The sequence below is a fragment of the Antedon bifida genome, chromosome 5 (genome assembly GCF_963402885.1).
Source record: "Antedon bifida chromosome 5, ecAntBifi1.1, whole genome shotgun sequence".
Classification (NCBI taxonomy): Eukaryota; Metazoa; Echinodermata; class Crinoidea; order Comatulida; family Antedonidae; genus Antedon; species Antedon bifida.
Genome location: NC_136230.1, coordinates 23,835,656 through 23,856,649, shown reverse-complemented (window position 1 = coordinate 23,856,649; position 20,994 = coordinate 23,835,656). Strand labels below are relative to the sequence as shown.

The 20,994-nt window shown below is 33.5% G+C and overlaps 1 protein-coding gene across 2 annotated transcripts in view; it reads right to left on the bottom strand.

Moving 5' to 3' along the window:
• Window positions 1–20,994, bottom strand: part of LOC144842231 (gamma-aminobutyric acid type B receptor subunit 2-like) — a 78,618-nt gene that overhangs the window by 36,648 nt on the left and 20,976 nt on the right. For both annotated transcript variants that reach the window (XM_078698640.1, XM_078698641.1), the window contains exon 2: window positions 9,073–9,445. In XM_078698640.1, coding sequence (XP_078554766.1) covers window positions 9,073–9,426 — 354 coding nt within the window. In that variant the 5' untranslated portion in view covers window positions 9,427–9,445. The remainder of the gene's footprint in view (window positions 1–9,072; window positions 9,446–20,994) is intronic.

The window sequence follows — 20,994 nt, the reverse complement described above, 5'->3', positions numbered from 1 at the left end:
TCAAAACAAACGTTTACGTGATTATAAATCACGCATTTCAAACGCCCTCTCAATAACCGTGTTTTTGGGACATTTTTAAGTTTACATAATGAGACTACGGTACTGTACATTTTATGTGGGCCTATATCCATATATTATTGGCGGCAAACATGTCCCATATCATGTAGAGCTATACAATTTAGACTCATTGTTACTACACAATACTCCCTATATCAGGGTTTAAAAGACAATAGTTATTATCAACCTTTGTTTCAAGACGCGCAGTGATTTAACGCACACACGTAGAATGATAGTTAGACTCAATAGCTGCATAGTCACGTGCCGCATTTTGAAAAGTCGTATTTCCACATTGCAAAAAGCTAAATCATCTACAATTAATTTGATTATTTTGTATGAATTCAAATGATTCATTTTTATTAGAATTTAAAAATTATATTAAATTTTAGTATTTAATGACAACCAAGATTAACGATAATAAAAGAGAAAAATTCGATTTCCGAATTAGTCAAATTGTGATGTTTCTAGAATATAATGTGCTGTCATGAAACGGCTTAATCATGGCATTAATAATGTCGTCTCATCTCTGGTATTATTGAAGCTTAAGGTAAAGAGAAAGAATACACTCGGGCTGTACAAATAAATAATCCTGTAACTCATGAACCTAATGGATAATAATGACAATTGGAAATCTAAGGAAACGTTAAATGTCATCCTAGCAGACATAATACCGGTGAAAATTGACAGTACACCAGCTAATAGTTCTCTGTAACATGTTAATGTCTTTAATGTCGTATCTATATATGTTACGTATATTGATTTTTTTTTTGGTATTATCTTTAGTGTACATAGTAAGGTAAAGTTGCGGACACTATACAGTAATGTGTTATGGCTTTGCTGCTGGCGACCGATTGTGACAAATAAATAAATGAAAATCAAAATCTAATAATAAGTTTAGCTGTTTTATTGATTTTGTGAACTAATTTATATGAAATATGTCTAAAATGACAGAGTTCCACACACGCGTATTACCTAAAGTGAAAGCCTACTAGAACCTAAACTAAATTGTGTTTTTCTACTCTTTTTCAATTATTTAGTTTCTTTACATCGTTGTTTTTAATTCTCTCTAGCATTTAATGCCACTTTAAGTAATATATAAACCTGTTTGTATTCTTATATGTCAAGTACAGTTTAAAGCTCAGGTACAGGCATGGAGGCAAAAAAAAGATGGTGGATTTACGGTGGATAATTTTTGCTATAGCATGAAAATAAAACTTTTTGAATAAAAATACTAGAAACGTAACATTTATTTTATATTATCTATATTTTAGTCATCTGATAACATTTTTTACCACACTGTTTATTTTTCATAGTCTTTTAAAAATGCCTTTCTATTTACAACATTTGTGTACAAAAGAATAAAGATTTTACTGTGTTATTTGAACTATCCCCCACTGATAAGAAAGTCCCAAATATTATAGATCGATAATTAATGGAATGTATGATCAATACATTTTTTGCCCGTACCCGGCCTTTAAATTTGGTAATATTATTTTGTTTGTATGTTAATGTATGTTAAATATTATATTGTATTTCATGGCGATGCTGGTCGATGTTTTTGACCCATTGCTAGACCTTGAATAAATAAGGAAAAAATCAAAAAAATCTTTGTTTTTAATATCTTTTGTCCTTGTTTTTTTTTCGAAATGTTTATTGGGATTTCCCTCTAAAGTAAAGTTTTAACTATATGGGAACACATTAAGTGACTTAATAGAAAAATTAGTCATATATTGAGGTAACATCGTTCGTTTTACTCGTGTTTGTAATATCATTCGTACGACTTGAGATCGAAGACCAGTTTAAACAACACAAACCATTTAAAGCAACCCGTATTGTGTGATCAAACGCTCTTATAACCCTGTGCCATTAACTCCGATAGGTTTCAGAGATACGTCCGATGTTACTTAAACTCAGACAATTTTTAATGTAACGATAGAAATATCTTCTCCGCCGTATAACAGCTTGTGTAGGCCTACAGATACGTGATTACATGTTCCCGTTTGAACGCAAAACAAGCAAATAACTCCGAAAGACCATGATTTAACTCCGATAGAGAAAAGAGCGTGTAAATATAGTGTATAATTTTACTCTTAAATCAAAAATGCATTCCAAACACAAATTACAATTTGAAAATGTGAGAAAAATCACTATCTATGCGACAAACAAGTAATCCTAATAAAATTGAAAAATACTAGGTGTGAATAAAATCAACCCACGAGACGGATTTGGTAATTAAATCTGTGATTTAAGGGAAAACTGAATTTATGTATTGACATTTACAGTGATTATAGAAATTATTTTTGAGGTATTGAAGTGATAAGTGTAGTATTGGATTGAAGATAAAATTGATATCTTGCATACAAATATTACTTGGAAAGGCCAATTAAGTATAAATATTAATAATCTAACGGGAGAAAATATGGCTAAAATATAACAACAAAAACTACTACAACACTAATCTTCCAACAATGCTACCCAACACCCCAGTCCTATTTTCATGGCTGGCATGACAACACTAGTGTCCTAACTATTAATGGCTGTCTGACATAGCAATAAATCCTCATTATTTCTCCACATGGATGCTCTCCACTCACACCAATCATTCCCCAAACACTTCCTTCTTTGAGCTGAATAGTTTGTGGCCTAATCTTCGAGGCCTTGTTTGATACAGCTAAAGGTTCGAGGTTTCCAAAGCTCGGTTTGTCTGTACTCTCCCAAATCTGTAATTGCTGTCTTTTTATGTGATTAATAAACACAAATATTTTATTAATCCAAAGGCAAATTATTGAAAAAATGACAATGCAGTGGGTATCAGTGGCTGGATCACAATGGAGATACAAACAAAAGCGAAAAGCTAAATCAAAACGATAAAAAAAAGAGCCAGAAAAGTTAGCAGAGCTTTCGGGCAACACTAGCCCTTCGTCAGTGCAAGACAAATATATTAATTTTTACACTAAATTAGATTACCAGTACATTAAACAAACTCATTACGCCTTCATGTTGATCATGAATTACCTTGCAATAATATGTTTATACAACACTTAATTTCTGTATACATCCGTATTAAAGATTATGAACACAATATCGTGGGCTAAGCGTCGCGTAAATAATGTGGTGCCGTCTTGCTTAGACAACCTAACTAGGTTGGATATAATCGGCTACGCGGTGCACAATGAATGCACTTGTGGCGTTGTATACAGCGTTATTGACGACCTGAATAACAAATACATTCAGTCATCGATTCAAAACGGGTATTGTGATTTCTAATTACGACACTAATTGCTAATAATATTATTAAAGGGACAGTCTCACTATATAATTTTGTATCCAAGCGTCGTCTTTTCTTGCTTGGATTGTACAGTACTTTATGTTCTCACAGAAGATGGTACGCGCGCAGAAATTGAAAGAAGCGACGATCAAAGCAATGGGAAGCTAGACTAGGATGTGCAATATTGAATTACAGTATTTTCAAATTGTTATGTTGGTGATATGGGAGCACCTTCGTCACAAGAATGTATACCCTCCTTTAAAAAAAAAAGAAGAGAATAACACTACATTTTGAACGTCAGGCGAGGGATGGTGCCATTTTCGTTTTCACGACGCGGAACTCGATTACGCATCTGTCGAATCGACATGTAATTTGTGTACTGTCAAAAACACAATAAGTATAGGCATGCGTAGAATGACTGTTAGACTCAATGGTCGTGTTATATGTCGCAAGAACGAAAGATCGCCATTTTATGAATAAACAACATGCATGTCGTTTCTACCGCCAACCCAAAGTACGTTTCTTTCTGTGTTTGACATACAACACAGGCACAGAAATGATGTTTCAGATTTGTTGGTGCAAAAAAAATAGCCTAAATAAACACTCTTGTCTTAAAACTGTAGCCATTATCTTACTCTACTCACATCATTGCGGCATACATTTCAACAAAACAGATAAGTAATCAACAAATGAACAATTTTCTTTGAAGTTGCGAAATCATTATACCATGGAAGTAGTATTCAAGGGAGTCTTGCATTGGTCATTCATTTGAACAAATATTGAAATTGATTGATCCTCGGAAAAATGCAATTGTATCTTAATTATTACCCACAATTCATTAGTGAAAGTTTATAAGATGTTAAAATTAATTTTAGGTTTTCTAAATTGGGATAACAATTTACATCTGTCTTCGATGAAAATGATATTTTCACACGGCCAATCAAATGACGTCATGATAAATAAGAACAATAAAATGTATACGATACAACGATGTTATTGAACATTTTGCCGAGATCAATCAATTTCAATATTTGTTCAAATGAATGACCAATGCAAGAATCCCTTGCATACTACTTCCAGGGTCATTCCATGACGTCATTTAATTTTGTTATTTGTATTATTGAAGATATACAGTACATGGTTATCCAATAGTGTTTAAGATGGAAACTTTTCGAATTTATTTTGCTTTGTAGCTTATTGATACAGGTTTCACGGTGCGATAATAGAAATAAAAGGACAAGAATAAAAAAAATAAACACATTGAAATCAGAATAAAATCGTTAGTCACATATCTAGGTCATGCCAATGGTACTAAAATAATAATTACGGATGATCGTGTTTTAATAGAATTCTCATAAGTAAGCTGTTATAATTTCTGTCATGCTCTACTTGTGGGATGATAGCTTTTTTTCAATAATGAAATGAAGAAAAAAATGATATAAAATCGATTATGCTTCGTCAGTTAGACTAGATTCCCACTCCAGGATGTAACGCAAGGAAATGTATACGTAAGTATATTGACCAATCACATGCGACAGTTCAGAAGATTCGTTGCTTATGATTGGTCAACTTACTGGTTGCAAATACGTCATTGTTTTTGTCTTAGTAGGGAAAACAAAGACACACGTACGCGTGTACGTGTAAATATTGATCATTATGCAATATCCACAATTGTTTGCGTACACGTTTTTCGTTGATGAAATTATTTTGAAAAAGAAAGACATAGTCGATCTGGGTTACACTGACCCCTCTACATTCATCAAGGAATATTCAGAAAAAACCACATACAAATCAAACGCCAAATTAAATGTTGGACAGTGGTACAGAACGACACTGAAAATTGTACGGTAATTAAATCGCAATTTTTCTATAATTCCAATTGGAAGTCTGTAATTAGAAATAGAATCGTGTTTTATCCTTTCCCATATTATTCTCATCATCATTAACCAAGATGATGTTAGTATTATAAATTGGTATGCATGGTAGGTCGACTTCATTATAGAAATTATATCGTAATAAAATTGCATTGAGCTATTTTCTTGATTTTTTCTTCACAAAATCACGATGTCTAAAGCTACGGGTTTCGTTTTCGTTTCGTTTATTTTTCCACTCACTTATATAGATAATTTAAACAAACATGAATTTACATATATTAAATGTGGGTGGATGGAGGTCACAGTAAGTCGTGACCCCCGTAGGCCTATAAGTATAGTAACAAATGCTACGGAGTAGACTAATATATATATATATATACATTTTTTAATTTATGTTCTCTCTGCTAAGCAAATCCTTTAGCCGATTCTCAGTGAGTACTGTATCTATTATTTGTTCATAATTAGGCCTATAGATACATTCTTAATACAGTGTCACACATTTATCATATGCGAAACCTGTATCATTTATATCCTAACCTTAACCTATCATTAACATAATACAGGCGCCACATGTGATACATGTGACACTGTCACTGTATGTATAACATAATTTGCCTAAATGACTAGAAAAAATGCGGAGTACAGTACAGTCAATTGGGTACTGTTGGCACTATGGAAACAATTAACTCCTTATCATTAGTTTTATGATATCAAATTATATTTCAGAATAAATACTTGACACGTTTTTGCATCACATACCGTAATGCAATATTAATTTTTATTTTTTAATATTTAGAATTTGTTGCAAAAGATTAGTATGCTTGACGATAAATAAATCCGGTTTATATTATCTATTCATTTGAAATTCAATAACATCGCTAGGCCATAGGATCAAACTGGGTTAATAAGTTAGGCCTACTCTACTTTATGAGCCTATATTAAAATAATCGTGTTAAGGAAAGTCTCAATAATGCATTACTGATTTTAGTAAGACAAGTAATATAGTTCAATGCATACATATTTGTTTAAACTACTGTATTATATCTGCCAATGACGAGAAGCAGTGATTTATCTTTTTCGATCTAGTCATAGTGGAGTTTATTTATTTATTTATTCACTTTTTTAATTATTTATCCATTGACTACATTTGAAAAAGGGAAATGTATAGTTTTTAGGAGATATAAACAGTGACGTATATGGAAGAAAGATTGTAGTCAACAGAAAAAAAACTACTGTTTATAGTCTCTAGCCATAATACCGTACGAGAATACCGCCTTACAACTTACAACAATCATCACAGTGTTGGCTACTGACCCAAGCTATAGAACCCCATTCGAGATCATCGTATTAATCTTAATTACGTAATTATCTTGGAGTTATTTCCAGAATAAACTTAAATTGATTAAAATAATATATATTAATCAAATAGGAAGAATGTATACATTAGAACGCATTATCTAAAATCTGACTGTACAACTGGAGTAAATAAATCATCATGAACGCTGACAGTAAAAAAATGTCAATGCTATAACAGAAAATGGAGACGAATCACATATATTAAATGAACGGGCAGTTGATAATAAGGATTGTTTAGGAAGTGCATCTTGAGATAGATTGGAAAGTATATCTAATTAAGACACATCAATTGATTCATATGTTACGACATACACGAGCAGGTAGTACACGACATAGCTTGTTAGTAAACGGCGAAGAAAAGTTTTATGAGGGACATTTTCGATGGTGATGACATTGTGACATAGAAAACACTGGGCTTGATTGCAAATGCTGAACATGATGCCACAATCATCGATATTTAGCCAATTATCGGTATTGTATCTAAGGTCGTGTTTCTGCAGTCAAAACAAAATGGTCATTACCAAACAACCAACAATTTGTCATTCAGATCAAAGGTTAAAAATGATCGCATTTATCCGATTATCTGATTTGAATTATAATTATCGGTTAATTTTTCTCGAGTGGAATCGGTTAAACCATGTTTCCACAGGCACTTTATCGGTTATTTTTATCGGTTACTTGGCTGTGGAAACACGGCCTTAATTTGTCGAATTTCATAGGCAAATTCCGTGTCACAGATCACATGTGTTATAGACCATATAGACCTAACCGTGATAAATACTGATTATCAGTGACAATATTTCCTCAGGTTCAAATATAAAAAAAAAAATCTTCAGCATTTCAGGTGCCAGTAACACGGTTAGGTTAGGGTTAGGTTATGCTCTACAAGGCGATACATGTGATAAACATGAGATTCTGTTCTTACAGCACAGTATTCCAATAGTTAGAATCATCTTATAATCAATGTGTTTAAGTGTATTTTAATTATTTGAGTATAATTATACAATTAAACAATACGATGGTTTACCACACAAGAAAAAAAAATAGCGTGTTTTTGAAAAACTATCGCGGTACAAATGGAACAACAGCTAGGGTGAGTAACTGACACGGAGTTGGTGACATGAGTTTTACATTGTGTCTACCTATTCCAGAATTAAGCATAATTTATATATAGATGTTAAGTAATGCGCAACGGGTTTGGGGCACTGGTAACCTCATTACTATGAGTAAGCCCGCAATGTATCTTAAAAAGGATGGTAAAATGTCAATCGAAGCCAATATTAAGCCTTATGAATCTTTTTAAACGATACAATGTCAGCCAAAACTTACATTAAGCCCACCATTAATCTTTTTGTGATGATGATAACTGTTTGTATGCAGGAATAATTGTAGTATGAAATATTATGTTGAAATTATTATGATTACATTCGGTTTACGTATTATAGGCCCTACAGTATTTATGTTCCTATAAAGTTCACATTAGAATTTCACATTCTATCAATTTATTTTTTTCTTTAAATATGTCGAATATTATTTGCATATCCCAATACGATCAAGACGATAAGAAGATAGCAATCAGAAAGTTCATGACAGCTCGAATAATTCTCCGAATTGAAACATGCTCCTGATTGTCAAACGATACTGTACCTTGCGGGTATTCGAAACAACCCCCAATTAATTGTAAAATATATCGACATTAACATTTTAATGTCATATGAGGTTAGTGCGTGGTTGATATTATTCTGAAAGAGCTTTAAGGTGCCGTACGGTATGGTGAGACTGGGTCCAATAGCCCGATTCCCCTTAGTACCTACTGTAGCATATTTTACTCAATATCTTAGGGAAGCTCCGTGATACAAAGTCACATGTGCTACTGTATTACACGAATCATTTTAAGGTTAGGTTAAGGTAAACACAATTAAAATTAACAGGAGCACAAACTCGCCAATTACAGGATGGATAAATTATTTTATAATTTATCGTGCTTATTAACTAAGTCTCTTTTGAGGCTTAGGGAGTGGAGTTGAAAGAGTCGTGAGTTACAACCCTGGAACTAGGTCAGGATTGAACCCCGGACCTTCGGATTGGAAGGAAAGCAACAAGCTACAGCTCCACTACTTACTATACAAATTATGCAAATTGCACCTAAATATGCAGATGTCAGGAGATAGAATCTAACTGACTATTGACAGTTACCTAGTTTGCCTAGATACAATAATTACAGGTTGATGTTCAACAACACGCGCGCAAAACATCTTGAATGTAGTGAGTTCGTGGTTTAGCGTTTACTGACGCTATGACATCATACCTGGTGGTACAAACTCGACGAATTTATCGTCTGTTCGACTCGAAACGCACGTCTCTTATTATACTTTACTATACTATTACCAGGTACATCCCTGCTATTACTATCTCTGCGGTGGTTTGAAGCAGGTTTATAAAAGGATGACTTTAGTGTAGCGCGCCAACCATCTTTTCACAGTGATTTGTAATTACGAAATAAAAGTGTATACTCACCGCTGAATCGCATCGTATTAGCTTTAAATGGTAATCTTTTAACACTGTCGGATGGTCATTTACATGCTGCAGTGCTAATAGCGAAGAATAGTAACTTTGATATCCTAGCATTTTCATAGGAAAACTTTCTGTGGTTTCAAGTGGGTAGAATCCGGCTAGGTAGATCACTGGTTTATCAATGAATTCATCTTGATCAATAAACGAAAATCCATAAAGAGACGACTCATATGTAAAGTTGCCGATAGACTCTTGCTCTGTGCCAAGATTCTCCTCAACATAGGATTCTTGTGAAGACGGTGTTCCTATAGCAACGGCTAACATCATGAAACAAGTGATGACAAATATGCTACACATATTGCTTGACACAAACTATCTGAAAAGACAAATATATGAAGTAGTAATATTATTTCATAATTACGATAAAGTTATTACTGTACCCGCTGGTAAAAAAAACTCGGTTAATGGGTTAGGATAGTTAATTAGTTACAGCAAGAGTTAAAAATGGGCTCCCAGACACTGTAGCGTCAGAAACCCCAACCAACCAATGCATTTTAGACTGATACTTATGTCCAGTACACAGGAGTCGAAAGCTCATTTCTTACTTAAGCTTGGTTCCCACTTGCGACGCAACGTAACGCAATCTACGCAACGTAAGAAAATGCCCTTCCAATCATTGTGTTTGCCCCCGCCTGCGTGAAATCAAACCTGTGCTTTTTGCAGCACAGTTGCGTCGTCGGTTCCCACTTGTGATTACGCAATACATCACTTTGCGTCCGATACGTCGCTGCGTTACGTTGCATTGCGTTCTAGTGGGAACCACGCTTAATATACATGCAATGCAGTGCGCGCATGGTTTACTTGTAAAGACAAAGTTGATCCTTTTTTCAAATTGGCTACTAGCCATTACTAATGGAATACTTTTTACTAATCAAGATATTTGCATTTGATCCAAAGGCTTTTTTTACTTTCTTACAAAACATCTCAGTTAGGCCTTTAGAAATATGGTATGCTTACTTGGCTTAAGAGCATTTAAAATAGAATAAATACAAGTCGCATCGATTATAGCTAAGGAGTGTACAACCTATGTATACGGAAACAGTAACACTTTAAAGTTTAAGTTGTAAGTCTAGTTGTTGTGCAACGTGATAGGCCTGAATATTGAGAGCGACCGAAAACTATAAGTGCTCTGTCTTCACACATTTTCGCCTCGTTGAATAAGACTGTCAAACTGTAAATACATTCATTATTTTATAACATACCTACTGTTTTATACTATAGAATCAGCCGCTTCTATCTAGATGTTGAAGATTAGGCCATAACATTCGGCGCTCAATTGTTTGCCGCTTAAGAGTAGCAGGTTTGTTTACAGTCGCGTATATTCTGGTCTACCGCCTTGCAAAACAATTTTTGTTTACAAAAACCCGGCCGTGCAATAGTACCTTCAATCGGTGAAATGGTAGACGATAATGCATAGGGAATGATACGAAATCAACCAATCAAATGGCAAAGACATGTTATAATAGGTACTACGTTTTAAGTACGTGTCACAATGCTGCTTTGCGGGGGCGAACTTAAGCTTGGCTCCCACTAGCGACGCAACGTAACGCAACCAACGCAACGTAACAAAATGCCCTTCCAATAATTGTGTTTGCCCCCGCCTGCGTGAAATCAAACCTGCAATTTTTGCAGCACTGTTGCGTCGTCGGTTCCCACTTGTGATTACGCAATACATCACTTTGCGTCAATACGTCACTGCGTTGCGTTCTAGTGGGAACCACGCTTTAATCATGTATATTAGTTTATTTTTTATTTTCGTTAATCTTAATTTCTATTTAGGCTATATTATAATGTGAATACTAAATTGTACTATTTACAGGTTCAATATGTATGCGTTTGTTACTTTCTTTTTAAATTGTCAGTCAGGCAAAAGAGCAAGGCAATCTAACAGGGTTCCGAAGATCAAATGATGTATCTGTGGCTGCGCCCTTTAACATACACCGTACGAGAATGTGTACATTGTACAGTACTGTTGGTATTTGTCGCAGCCAGACATAAGATCGAAGGACTGTTACGAGGTCCTATCTAGACAAGGCGAACTCATCGTCCTGTTAGATGTCCTTGAAGAGAGTGTGTAATTTCAAATGTTGATTATTCATTCATTTCCTTTATTTCGGATAGCACATCCATATACAAATCATACAAAAGAAAAAGAGAAAAACATAAATAAGCGTGTTACTAGATGCAGGTACGTGCAATGAAGCAATAACACGATGGTAAATAGTAAGTAATTAGACGTATTGAATGCTTTATTCGCAATATTACATGTTCAGCTCTAGGCTTGTGGATGTAAAAGCACACTCGATCAGCCTCCAAATAGATTTTGATCATTGTAAGATGAATATCTTATCTTTTAAATTGAAAAGCGTAAATCGAACATCTATCCTCCAGTGTTATGAAAGGGCTGTGTGTATTTCTAAACACTTTTCATTGTCGTAATGTACACATCGTTATACTCGGAGAAAATAAGAAAGGACAACAAGGATATTTATGCCCGTACAAATAATGAAAGAGTATGAGATGAATTCGGAGAAATTATTCTTTCTACAGGAAATCTAACTGTTCTGATTAATCATCCGCTTCCATCATGGGACTCTGACTTTTTTGACGCAAAAGCAGAGCAGTTACGGCACATTTTGCAGGTGGTTTCCAATCAGAAACAAAATAAAACATCACTCTATTGCGATTTAACTAATTAATGGTGGGCCTAGATTTGATTTAAGTTGATAACCAACGTATCGTTGGACATGGTCAATACCAATGGGCTACGTCATGTTCCGATCGAAATAATCACTCCTAATGTCATACATTAGCATAGTATCATACAACAATGTAAAAACTATGAAGTCATTACAGGTCTGTTATAATAACGCATTTAGAAAGATTTTAAGACGCTCAAGGAGCTGTAGTGCTAGTGCAATGTTTGTTGATAACCATGTTCACTCCTTCTATGAGTACATTCGGAAATCAATTTTTTGTTTCAAAACAAAAATTGAAAAAAGCTGTAATACTTTAATAACATGTGTTTTTTCTCGAATTCTAAAAGATTCAAAGTTGCATAGAAAAAGGATTGAACTTCTGTATACATAATTTCATGTATACTTTTACGTATGTTAACTTGTATCAGTATAGCCATAATAATGTTTTTTTTTTTTTTTCACTCCTAGTTGAAAACCGACGGTTTTCCGACGCCATTATTATGTGCGACATGTGGTATAGATTTTTTTAATTTGTTATGATATGGACTTTGTTCTGAAATAAAAGTGATTTGAATTAAATTGAATTGAATAGACAAATTCCATAACTAAAGTGTCACATACTACATTGCTTTTACCAAAACCGCTGTATCATACAACTTTCCAAGGACCTGTTTAGGCATAGTTATTTAATCGAGTTAGTTGATTTCAGTCTCGCTAACTTTGGTGTATAGGAACCAACTTACCCGGATAAATAACTAAGTATGAACAGGCTCTATAAGATACTGAACAAAATTAAATTAAGATAGTTCTACAGTACGAAGGATCGCATGTCTAACGCCAAACAACTTTGGTGGGTCAGAACCAACTTACACGCTTAAATAACTAAGTATGAACTGACTCTCTAAGATACTGAACACAATTTAAATTAAGATAGGCCTACAATACGCATGTCTAACGCAGAACACAGTATGACGCATACAAGAAATCCACCTACAGTAGATTTAGATATCATATCTTTTTATGATTGAAGACTATTATATTCATCAAGTCCTCCGGGCAACTAAAATAGTTAAATTATACAGGTAGATAGATAAGTATTACCATTAGCAATATGCCAATATTTAGCCTACACGATCTTATAATAAGTATAGAATCAGGTGCCGAAACTTACTGTCACATATATCCCATATTAATATGGAGGTGTCCGTGCGAATTAGACCATACAGTCGTCATTTACCGTTAAATGAGCTGCACTAAAACACGAATTTATTAGCGTTATTGACTGTGACATCATTTATGTCGTATCATATCGCACAATTAGCCACCGGCAAACAACCTACTATGAAGCAAATTAAGAACGCATTGTCTTGCTCAACCTTGACAACGTATAGTGCTGATGGATTTTAATGGTGAACAATTACATCATAATACGGTGTCATAACCAAAATTGTCACTTATTGTTTACGTTAAACGTCATCTATGTTATTTTCTTAAATTCTTCATATAGATTGGGTATTCAAATGCAGCTGTACGTGAAGGATGGTATCCAGACTGTAGTTTGATTCCGTTTATTACTCCATGTACCACTTACTTCATAATAGATTTTGAATAATGCTTTAGAAGTGATTTCCTGATGCAAATGAAATCTAATTTGCTGGCGAGATCTTGAAGACGGTCGTTCAATAATGTATAGCTTTAGGATACAATATTGGTGCCAACTAACATCAAACATCAACAATCAACACCTGGTCATGCTCATTATAAGTTTGATCATTGTTTAAATGGTTCTTTTTATTATACAGTATGAAATGCATTTTGCGTCGCTATGTCGATTGCGTGGGTGGCTATGTAGGCCTATATCTTATCTTGTCAGACAATAAACGTTCTATACTCATTAGCTAACTTAAAAGTATTATGTCTTCATTTCTTGTTGAAATAATGTTGACACTGTGATTGCATTAGACAAGTTTGTCTGTTTTTTTGTCTGTATGTATGTGTCCCTCCAAGCTGAATTTTGACTCTGCTAACATGAAATGTATTCATGCTAATACGAAATTTGTGTTAGGCCTACATAATTCATCACTTGTTATTCATAAATTACGATTCGATACAATTTGCACCAAGTTTGAAGAAACTGAACACACTGACGTGGCTAGGCCTAGTTGACTGGGGTGGTTTAGGACCAATTTAACAGGTCATCTTCTACAGTGATAACCATTTGTGTGTCCACTGCTCTTACCAAACTAACCACTATGTAATTGAATCGAATCTTATTGATACCCTGTCTGCAGCTGCAGATAGGACCTACTGACAGAAATAACATGTTTTTAATGTACTACAGCTTTACTTAATTACTTGCGAATCTCGGACACCTGCAGAATCGGGTGTGTACAGCGTATACTTTGCTATCGCTACCCTATAAATGTTCAAACCACGAAACATTTAACCAATCATTAGGCCTATTTCACAACACTTGATCGCGGATCCATTAAATATTCAACACACTAAAGCTACAAATGTATATAATTTATATATAATAATTTTGATCACAACACAATAAAGACGAAAATGACATTTTTGTCTCAGCATAGACGAACATTTCAGGTAACAATTTTCTTCTTTTTATTGTGTTGTGATCAAGAATTAAATTACCTACTTGAGATACACCACCAACACAGATGAGTTTTCACTCTAACTCTTAGAATGATTCAAATCGGACTGAATTTAAATAATATATGCCAACATGTGATTCAGGTTCAAATTTCCTAATCAAAAGACGTTTTATTAAATATACAGAGGCAGTTTGAGCGAACGGGAAAATGTTTTGTTTAATTCTGGTAAATCGATAGAGGTGGAAGTGGGCATTCCAGTTGATCTATTTGGCGTTCGATAGCAGGCGGCTGTGGACGTCAATACATTCATCCATCTGATTCCTATACCGTCATACAGCTCACGACAACAATTGTTTAAAACAATTGTTTGTAGTTTATTTTTGTTTTTCATAATTCCGCATTCCAGCGATTAAAAGGCGAATCTTCGTTCAAAAAATAGTTATATTGATTAAATCAGAGTTATTCTAATTGTCATTAATGTCTCTAATAATTTGTGTAAAAAATAATAATCTTGGATCATTCTGGCAAACACTTGTCACGTAACCAATTCCTTTTAATTTTGAAGTAAGACAGACAATAATGTTAGCTATTTAAGTTGTTATAATACCAATTGAGTGAAATAATTGAATTGAATGCTAATAATATCATTTATTCCTGCGATTAAAAAGATTAAATGATTTGAGTAAATAAACGATGGTGTATAGATCTGATTAAATCATAAGCTATTAAAACAGTGATGTCACAGATCCTTTGTCAACTTAAATTTTATAGTTTCCAATACTTTCATCCTGAAATCAACCCATAAGGGCCGCCGGTGCACGTGAACATTTACACGCAAAGCGTGTCGTCGTAAAAAGTTGCTCACGTCGCAAATCAAGTGAATTCACGTTGGAAACTTTCGCGAAATATCCGAATTCACCGCGTTAAAGTTTAAAACTACACGGCACATTCAATTTGATGTTCACACTGAAATCGTTTAAAAATTGTCCAGTTTGCACCGGCTAAATAACATTCAGGATTTTTAATTTCAAAGTATGAATACGTTTAGTAAGGATAAGTAATTTGAAAAGTTAAATACTCAGTACCAACTTAAATCATTATCTAATAATAGTAGGCAACTTAATTAAATTTGATTTTTTTAATTGTCCGGATCATTACGTAAACCTAGACTCCAAAAGCCTTTAAGCTCTAACATTATTAAATACATCATCAGTTCAAATTAATCCATTATGTAAATTTTCGTTAGAATTGAGTCACCATTAATAATTTAATATAGATAGAAATCCAAAAACGTTGTCGACATAATAGTCAGGTTCCTCATGTATGAAAATAGGGGTTCCGTAGGATTTTAATGCCCAAAGTGAGATTTCACTTGATTTCACTTTATTATGGTGCTAGGATACCAAAAATGCTAGGTAACAAATTTTCACGATCCCGTAACCATGGTAACAGCCCCAATTTCAAAATGGCGACCAAATGGCCATATCTCCATAACCCTTTGGTCTATTGACAAGATATTGGTATCAAAATACTCGGAATATATATATTTATATTCGTTGTAATAGAACATTTTTACTAAATGCAACCGGAAATGCTATTTTTCTGTACTATTGACCCTTGACCTTGACTTGTACTGTATCTTAAAAACTGCTGGTCATAAAAATTTAAAAATGGTCTCAAATTGCTCAGACCTTATATATTTATATTTATTGTAATGCAATATTTTGTTAAAAAATGTCCGGAAGCAAAGTTATTGACCTTTGACATAGAGAATAGCTTACAAGGATTTTTATTCAGTAGTCTCTGGTCATATCTCCATAACCCTTTGGTCTATTGATAAGATATTGGTATCAAAATACTCGGAATAAATATATTTATATTTGTTCTAATAGACCATTTTGACTAAATGTAACCGGAAATGCTATTTTTCTTTACTAGTGACCCTCGACCTTGACTCGCACTGTATCTAAAAAACGGCTGGTCATGGAAATTTAAAAATGGTCTCAAATTGCTCAGACTATACATATTTATATTTATTGTAATGCAATATTTTGTAAGAAAATGACCGGAAGTAAAGTTATTCACCATTGACATAGAGAATAGCTTTTACATTACAAGGATGGATAAATATTGGTCAGATTTTTTTGCCCTACTCTGACGTAATTTTCCCTCTTACTAAGAATAATAATTAATACTTAAGTATTGTGGGACTCCAACAACCTCCAGATCACTAGCCTGGCGTTCACTTAGGATAATTATTATTATTCAGTTCTTTTCTAAACTCGCATTTTCAAATATTGTTTTCAATTGCCACTTTGAACCTCTATAAACGTATTAATTGAAGATTTCTGATTTGGCTAAAAGTAGTAAATGTCAGAATGAGATTTGATGGTAATTATACCCTATATTATTAGGAAGGTATCTTGCAGATTTGTTTTGCCCATGACTGGTTTTCATTTATATGCTCGTCTCTGATACATTGCCATCTAACACAAATGGAACAGCTTGGCTTGATGTAGATGACCCAATAACAGGGAATAAAAGATTGTAATTCATTTGAATGTAAAGAAAAAAAAATTGTATTTAAATAGTGCTCTTTCTCTCGGATCAGGTTCTAGCACAGAAGGAAAACAGTTAAAATGGGTTGGTGGTCTTGTTGGCACTACTTAAGATGAGGAAATCGAACTAGATATCCCATCGAACTCACTCTTCAACACAAAACACACAAATCCATCAAGTTTTCATCAAAATACATTCATAACAAATAATAACACTTTTTTTAACATTGTCTTAGTATTAATTTCAAAAAAAGTCAAGAAATATATCTTAAACAGAGATAATAAAAAAAATAGGAGTTGAAGCTTTTTGAAATTTGTGAGTAAAGTCTGGTTGTGGACTCCCTGAAAACATTTAGTAGCTTAAAGGAGGGAGATAAAATCATAAAATGCTGTAAACATCAAAAACATCTTGGTCATTTCTAACAATCTTACTCCTTAAATAGATTCCTTGGCTTGGCGATATGACTCACAAAATGGCAGTCAATGTTAGCATTGAAAGATTGCTTCTCATATCTCGAAACATCTAGGAAGAAAACCAAGGAACGTCTATAACTACGTAATAATGTATGGCCAGCAGCTGTTCAATGTATAAGAAACCTCCATATATGAAAATGCATTAAAGGTACAAAAGTTGAAGATCAACCACTCTCACTCATTGAGTGATTGCTGACACAATAAATGCATGGTATTGATGTAATTAAAGATGTTTTAATCCAATTTTGGAGTTCCAGTTTCTTATCAGGAAAAATGTAAAAAGTATAGCAATTAACATTTCAGGAAAAGTGCAGGAAGAATCAATTTGACTACGTCATTTTAGTGAAGTGGATGGGAGGAAAATGAATACAGTGCAATGAATTTCTGCTTAAATTTTAACTATTGTCCAAAGTTGTATAATAGATAAATGTGCTTACTTACAATATAAAGTATATACTATTATATATAAAAACTAAATATGTGAATTAGAAATTAAATATTCGAATGATAATAATAATGTATAAACTCATTTTTAATCTCCTACCACATTGCCGATACATGCTCAAATAGATAAATGCATATACATAAAGTTCATGTTTATTAGGTCAAAGGTCAATAACTTTACTTCCGGTCATTTTCTAACAAAATGTTGCATTAAAATAAATATAAATATGTATGGTCTGAGCAATTTGAGACCATTTTTAAATTTCTATAATCAGCCGTTTTTTAGATACAGTGCGAGTCAAGGTCAAGGGTCAATAGTGCAGAAAAATGGCATTTCCGGTTAAATTTAGTAAAAATGTTCTATTACAAAGAATATAAATATATTTATTCCGAGTATTTTGATACCAATATCTTGTCAATAGACCAAAGGGTTATGGAGATATGACCAGAGACTACTGAATAAAAATCCTTGTAAGCTATTCTTTATGTCAAAGGTCAATAACTTTGCTTCCGGACATTTTTAAACAAAATATTGCATTACAATAAATATAAATATATAAGGTCTGAGTAATTTGAGACCATTTTTAAATTTATATGACCAGCCGTTTTTAAGATACAGTACAAGTCAAGGTCAAGGGTCAATAATACAGAAAAATAGCATTTACGGTTGCATTTAGTAAAAATGTTCTATTACAACGAATATAAATATATATATTCCGAGTATTTTGATACCAATATCTTGTCAATAGACCAAAGGGTTATGGAGATATGGCCATTTGGTCGCCATTTTGAAATTGGGGCTGTTACCATGGTTACGGGATCGTGAAAATTTGTTACCTAGCATTTTTGGTATCCTAGCACCATAATAAAGTGAAATCAAGTGAAATCTCACTTTGGGCATTAAAATCCTACGGAAATACACGAGGACCCTGACTATAAGCAAAGTTTAAAACAAATCATCGGGAGTGGATTTGAACACAAGACATTGAGATCGGAAGACGAGCATCTTCATCGCCAAGCAACAACTCCACTAAAGATTTATCACTTCTAACTTTTAGCAGACTATTTTCCACCGTAACAAAGATCTCCTTACATTGTAGAACACTCATTGAAGGACAACTTAAATATATATTGTCCCCCTGAAAAAATAATTCTTAAAAAATGTTGTGTTGAATATTCCAATTTAATGTCACAATAGTTATCCAATTTGACCAAAAATTGGATTAAAAAAATGTATTTACCTTAACAAAACTGTAATATGGCAAATATTGGTCAGATAGGCTGCCAGCCAATGGGTTTTTGGTTGAATTTAACCATTTTGGTTAAATTGATAAAAACAAAATAAAGTCTGATTTACTTTTCTATGTTTTTGAGGGCCAATACATCTTGAAATAAATAAAAAAGAAGTGTTATCTTTGACTTTGGTTCTTTTAATTTAAATTCCCAATTGGTTGTAATTGTATAGTTGGTCAGTGTGACAGTTGAGACGCTTGCGAAAAACCCTACGGCACAATACTAGTATAGAAACCGGGCGTTAACTGTCTATTTTCAACAAGAGCTAGCAATGAGCAATTCTGCAGGTTTATTATACAGAATCGACGAAGATAGAAATTTAATTTCTCTTGATATGCATCAAACATTACACTGTGGCGAACAAGTGGCCTCGTAATCTTGATTTGCAAAATTAGATCTAACATTTTGCCCCGAGCAAGCCCAATGCTATTAAATTAGCTCGCTTTAATTACTAAGACTTTTGGTAATAAAGCTATTTAAATGTTTACTTCCATAATTAATACTACCAAATGTATGTGAGTATTGGATTTCCACAATTCTCGTTCAGATGAAATATAAGAAGTGGAATCTCAAAAGGAATTATTAGCGTTCGTCGAGGGCTTAGTTATAATGGCGTGGCGTTCTCTTCTTTAAAAGAAAGTCATTTGATTGGCTAACTTTTTTATCTTTGAAGATTAATATAGAATTCTGCATTAAAACCTATGATAGTTGTGCAATAGAAGAAGTCGAAACACATAACCTATTGAAGAATAAAAATCTTACGTAGTATTAAAAATAACGGGAAACTACGGGTTGCTATATGCCAAGTTAAGTTACTATTTTCAGAATGATTATCCGGTAGTATTTTAAAAAACAGGAAACTGCGGGGCTGTTTAAAGTCAAGCGGCGGCAACTTGCCATTATACATATCACATGTGTCCAACACAATAAATACCTAAATATTAACTTAATATAACCCTCTAAATTACGACATCGTCGGTATTCGAACGCATGGAAAGTCATTCCGTCGAACAGTTGGCTTACAGAAAAAAGGATGACATACCGGAAACCTTTTTGGAAAAGAGAGCCAGTTTATATTTTGAGGAGGCACAAACATTAAACCATAAAATACTTTAGTCTTAGTCAGCAGGAAAGAAAGTGAGCTATTATATTTTTTTATTATTGCCGCTAGATATGATACCGTACGATATAATTTTGATTTAATTTATTTCGATACCATACCATACATGAACAAAACATATAAAAACGAAACAATAATTTTGTATGGTACCGAGGCCAGCCTTCTAAATCCTCGAAGGGGATTTACATCCTGAGGGAAACTAGCAATACCAGGGAAAGAGTTAAATTACTTTCCTGGGAATACTAATCACGACGCGATGGATCATCCGAACTGTCGCTTGTGATGATCAATAAACTCACTTGCGTTGAGCCTACGCTTTTACATTGCGTTCAAGTGGGAACCAAAACTGTTGCAGTTTACAGCATAAAAGATATAACATTATTTTCTCTTCTTTTACGACTGAATTTTATGTGCAAGTTTGACTTTTAATGTGTTTTATCTTCAGGAGTCTAGTGTCTGCTTACTTCACCACGCAAACCTTCAACAATACATTATCAAAGTACTTCACACAACTAAATAAAATATCAAAATTTTTAATTTTAGAAATGTAACTAAAAACAATAATGGTGATTAGTGGTAACGTATGGAGTAATACATACTTGATGAAAATGCAAAATAGTAATAAAACGTAAGTAAGGTCATTTCAAGAGCTTTTAATACAAAAT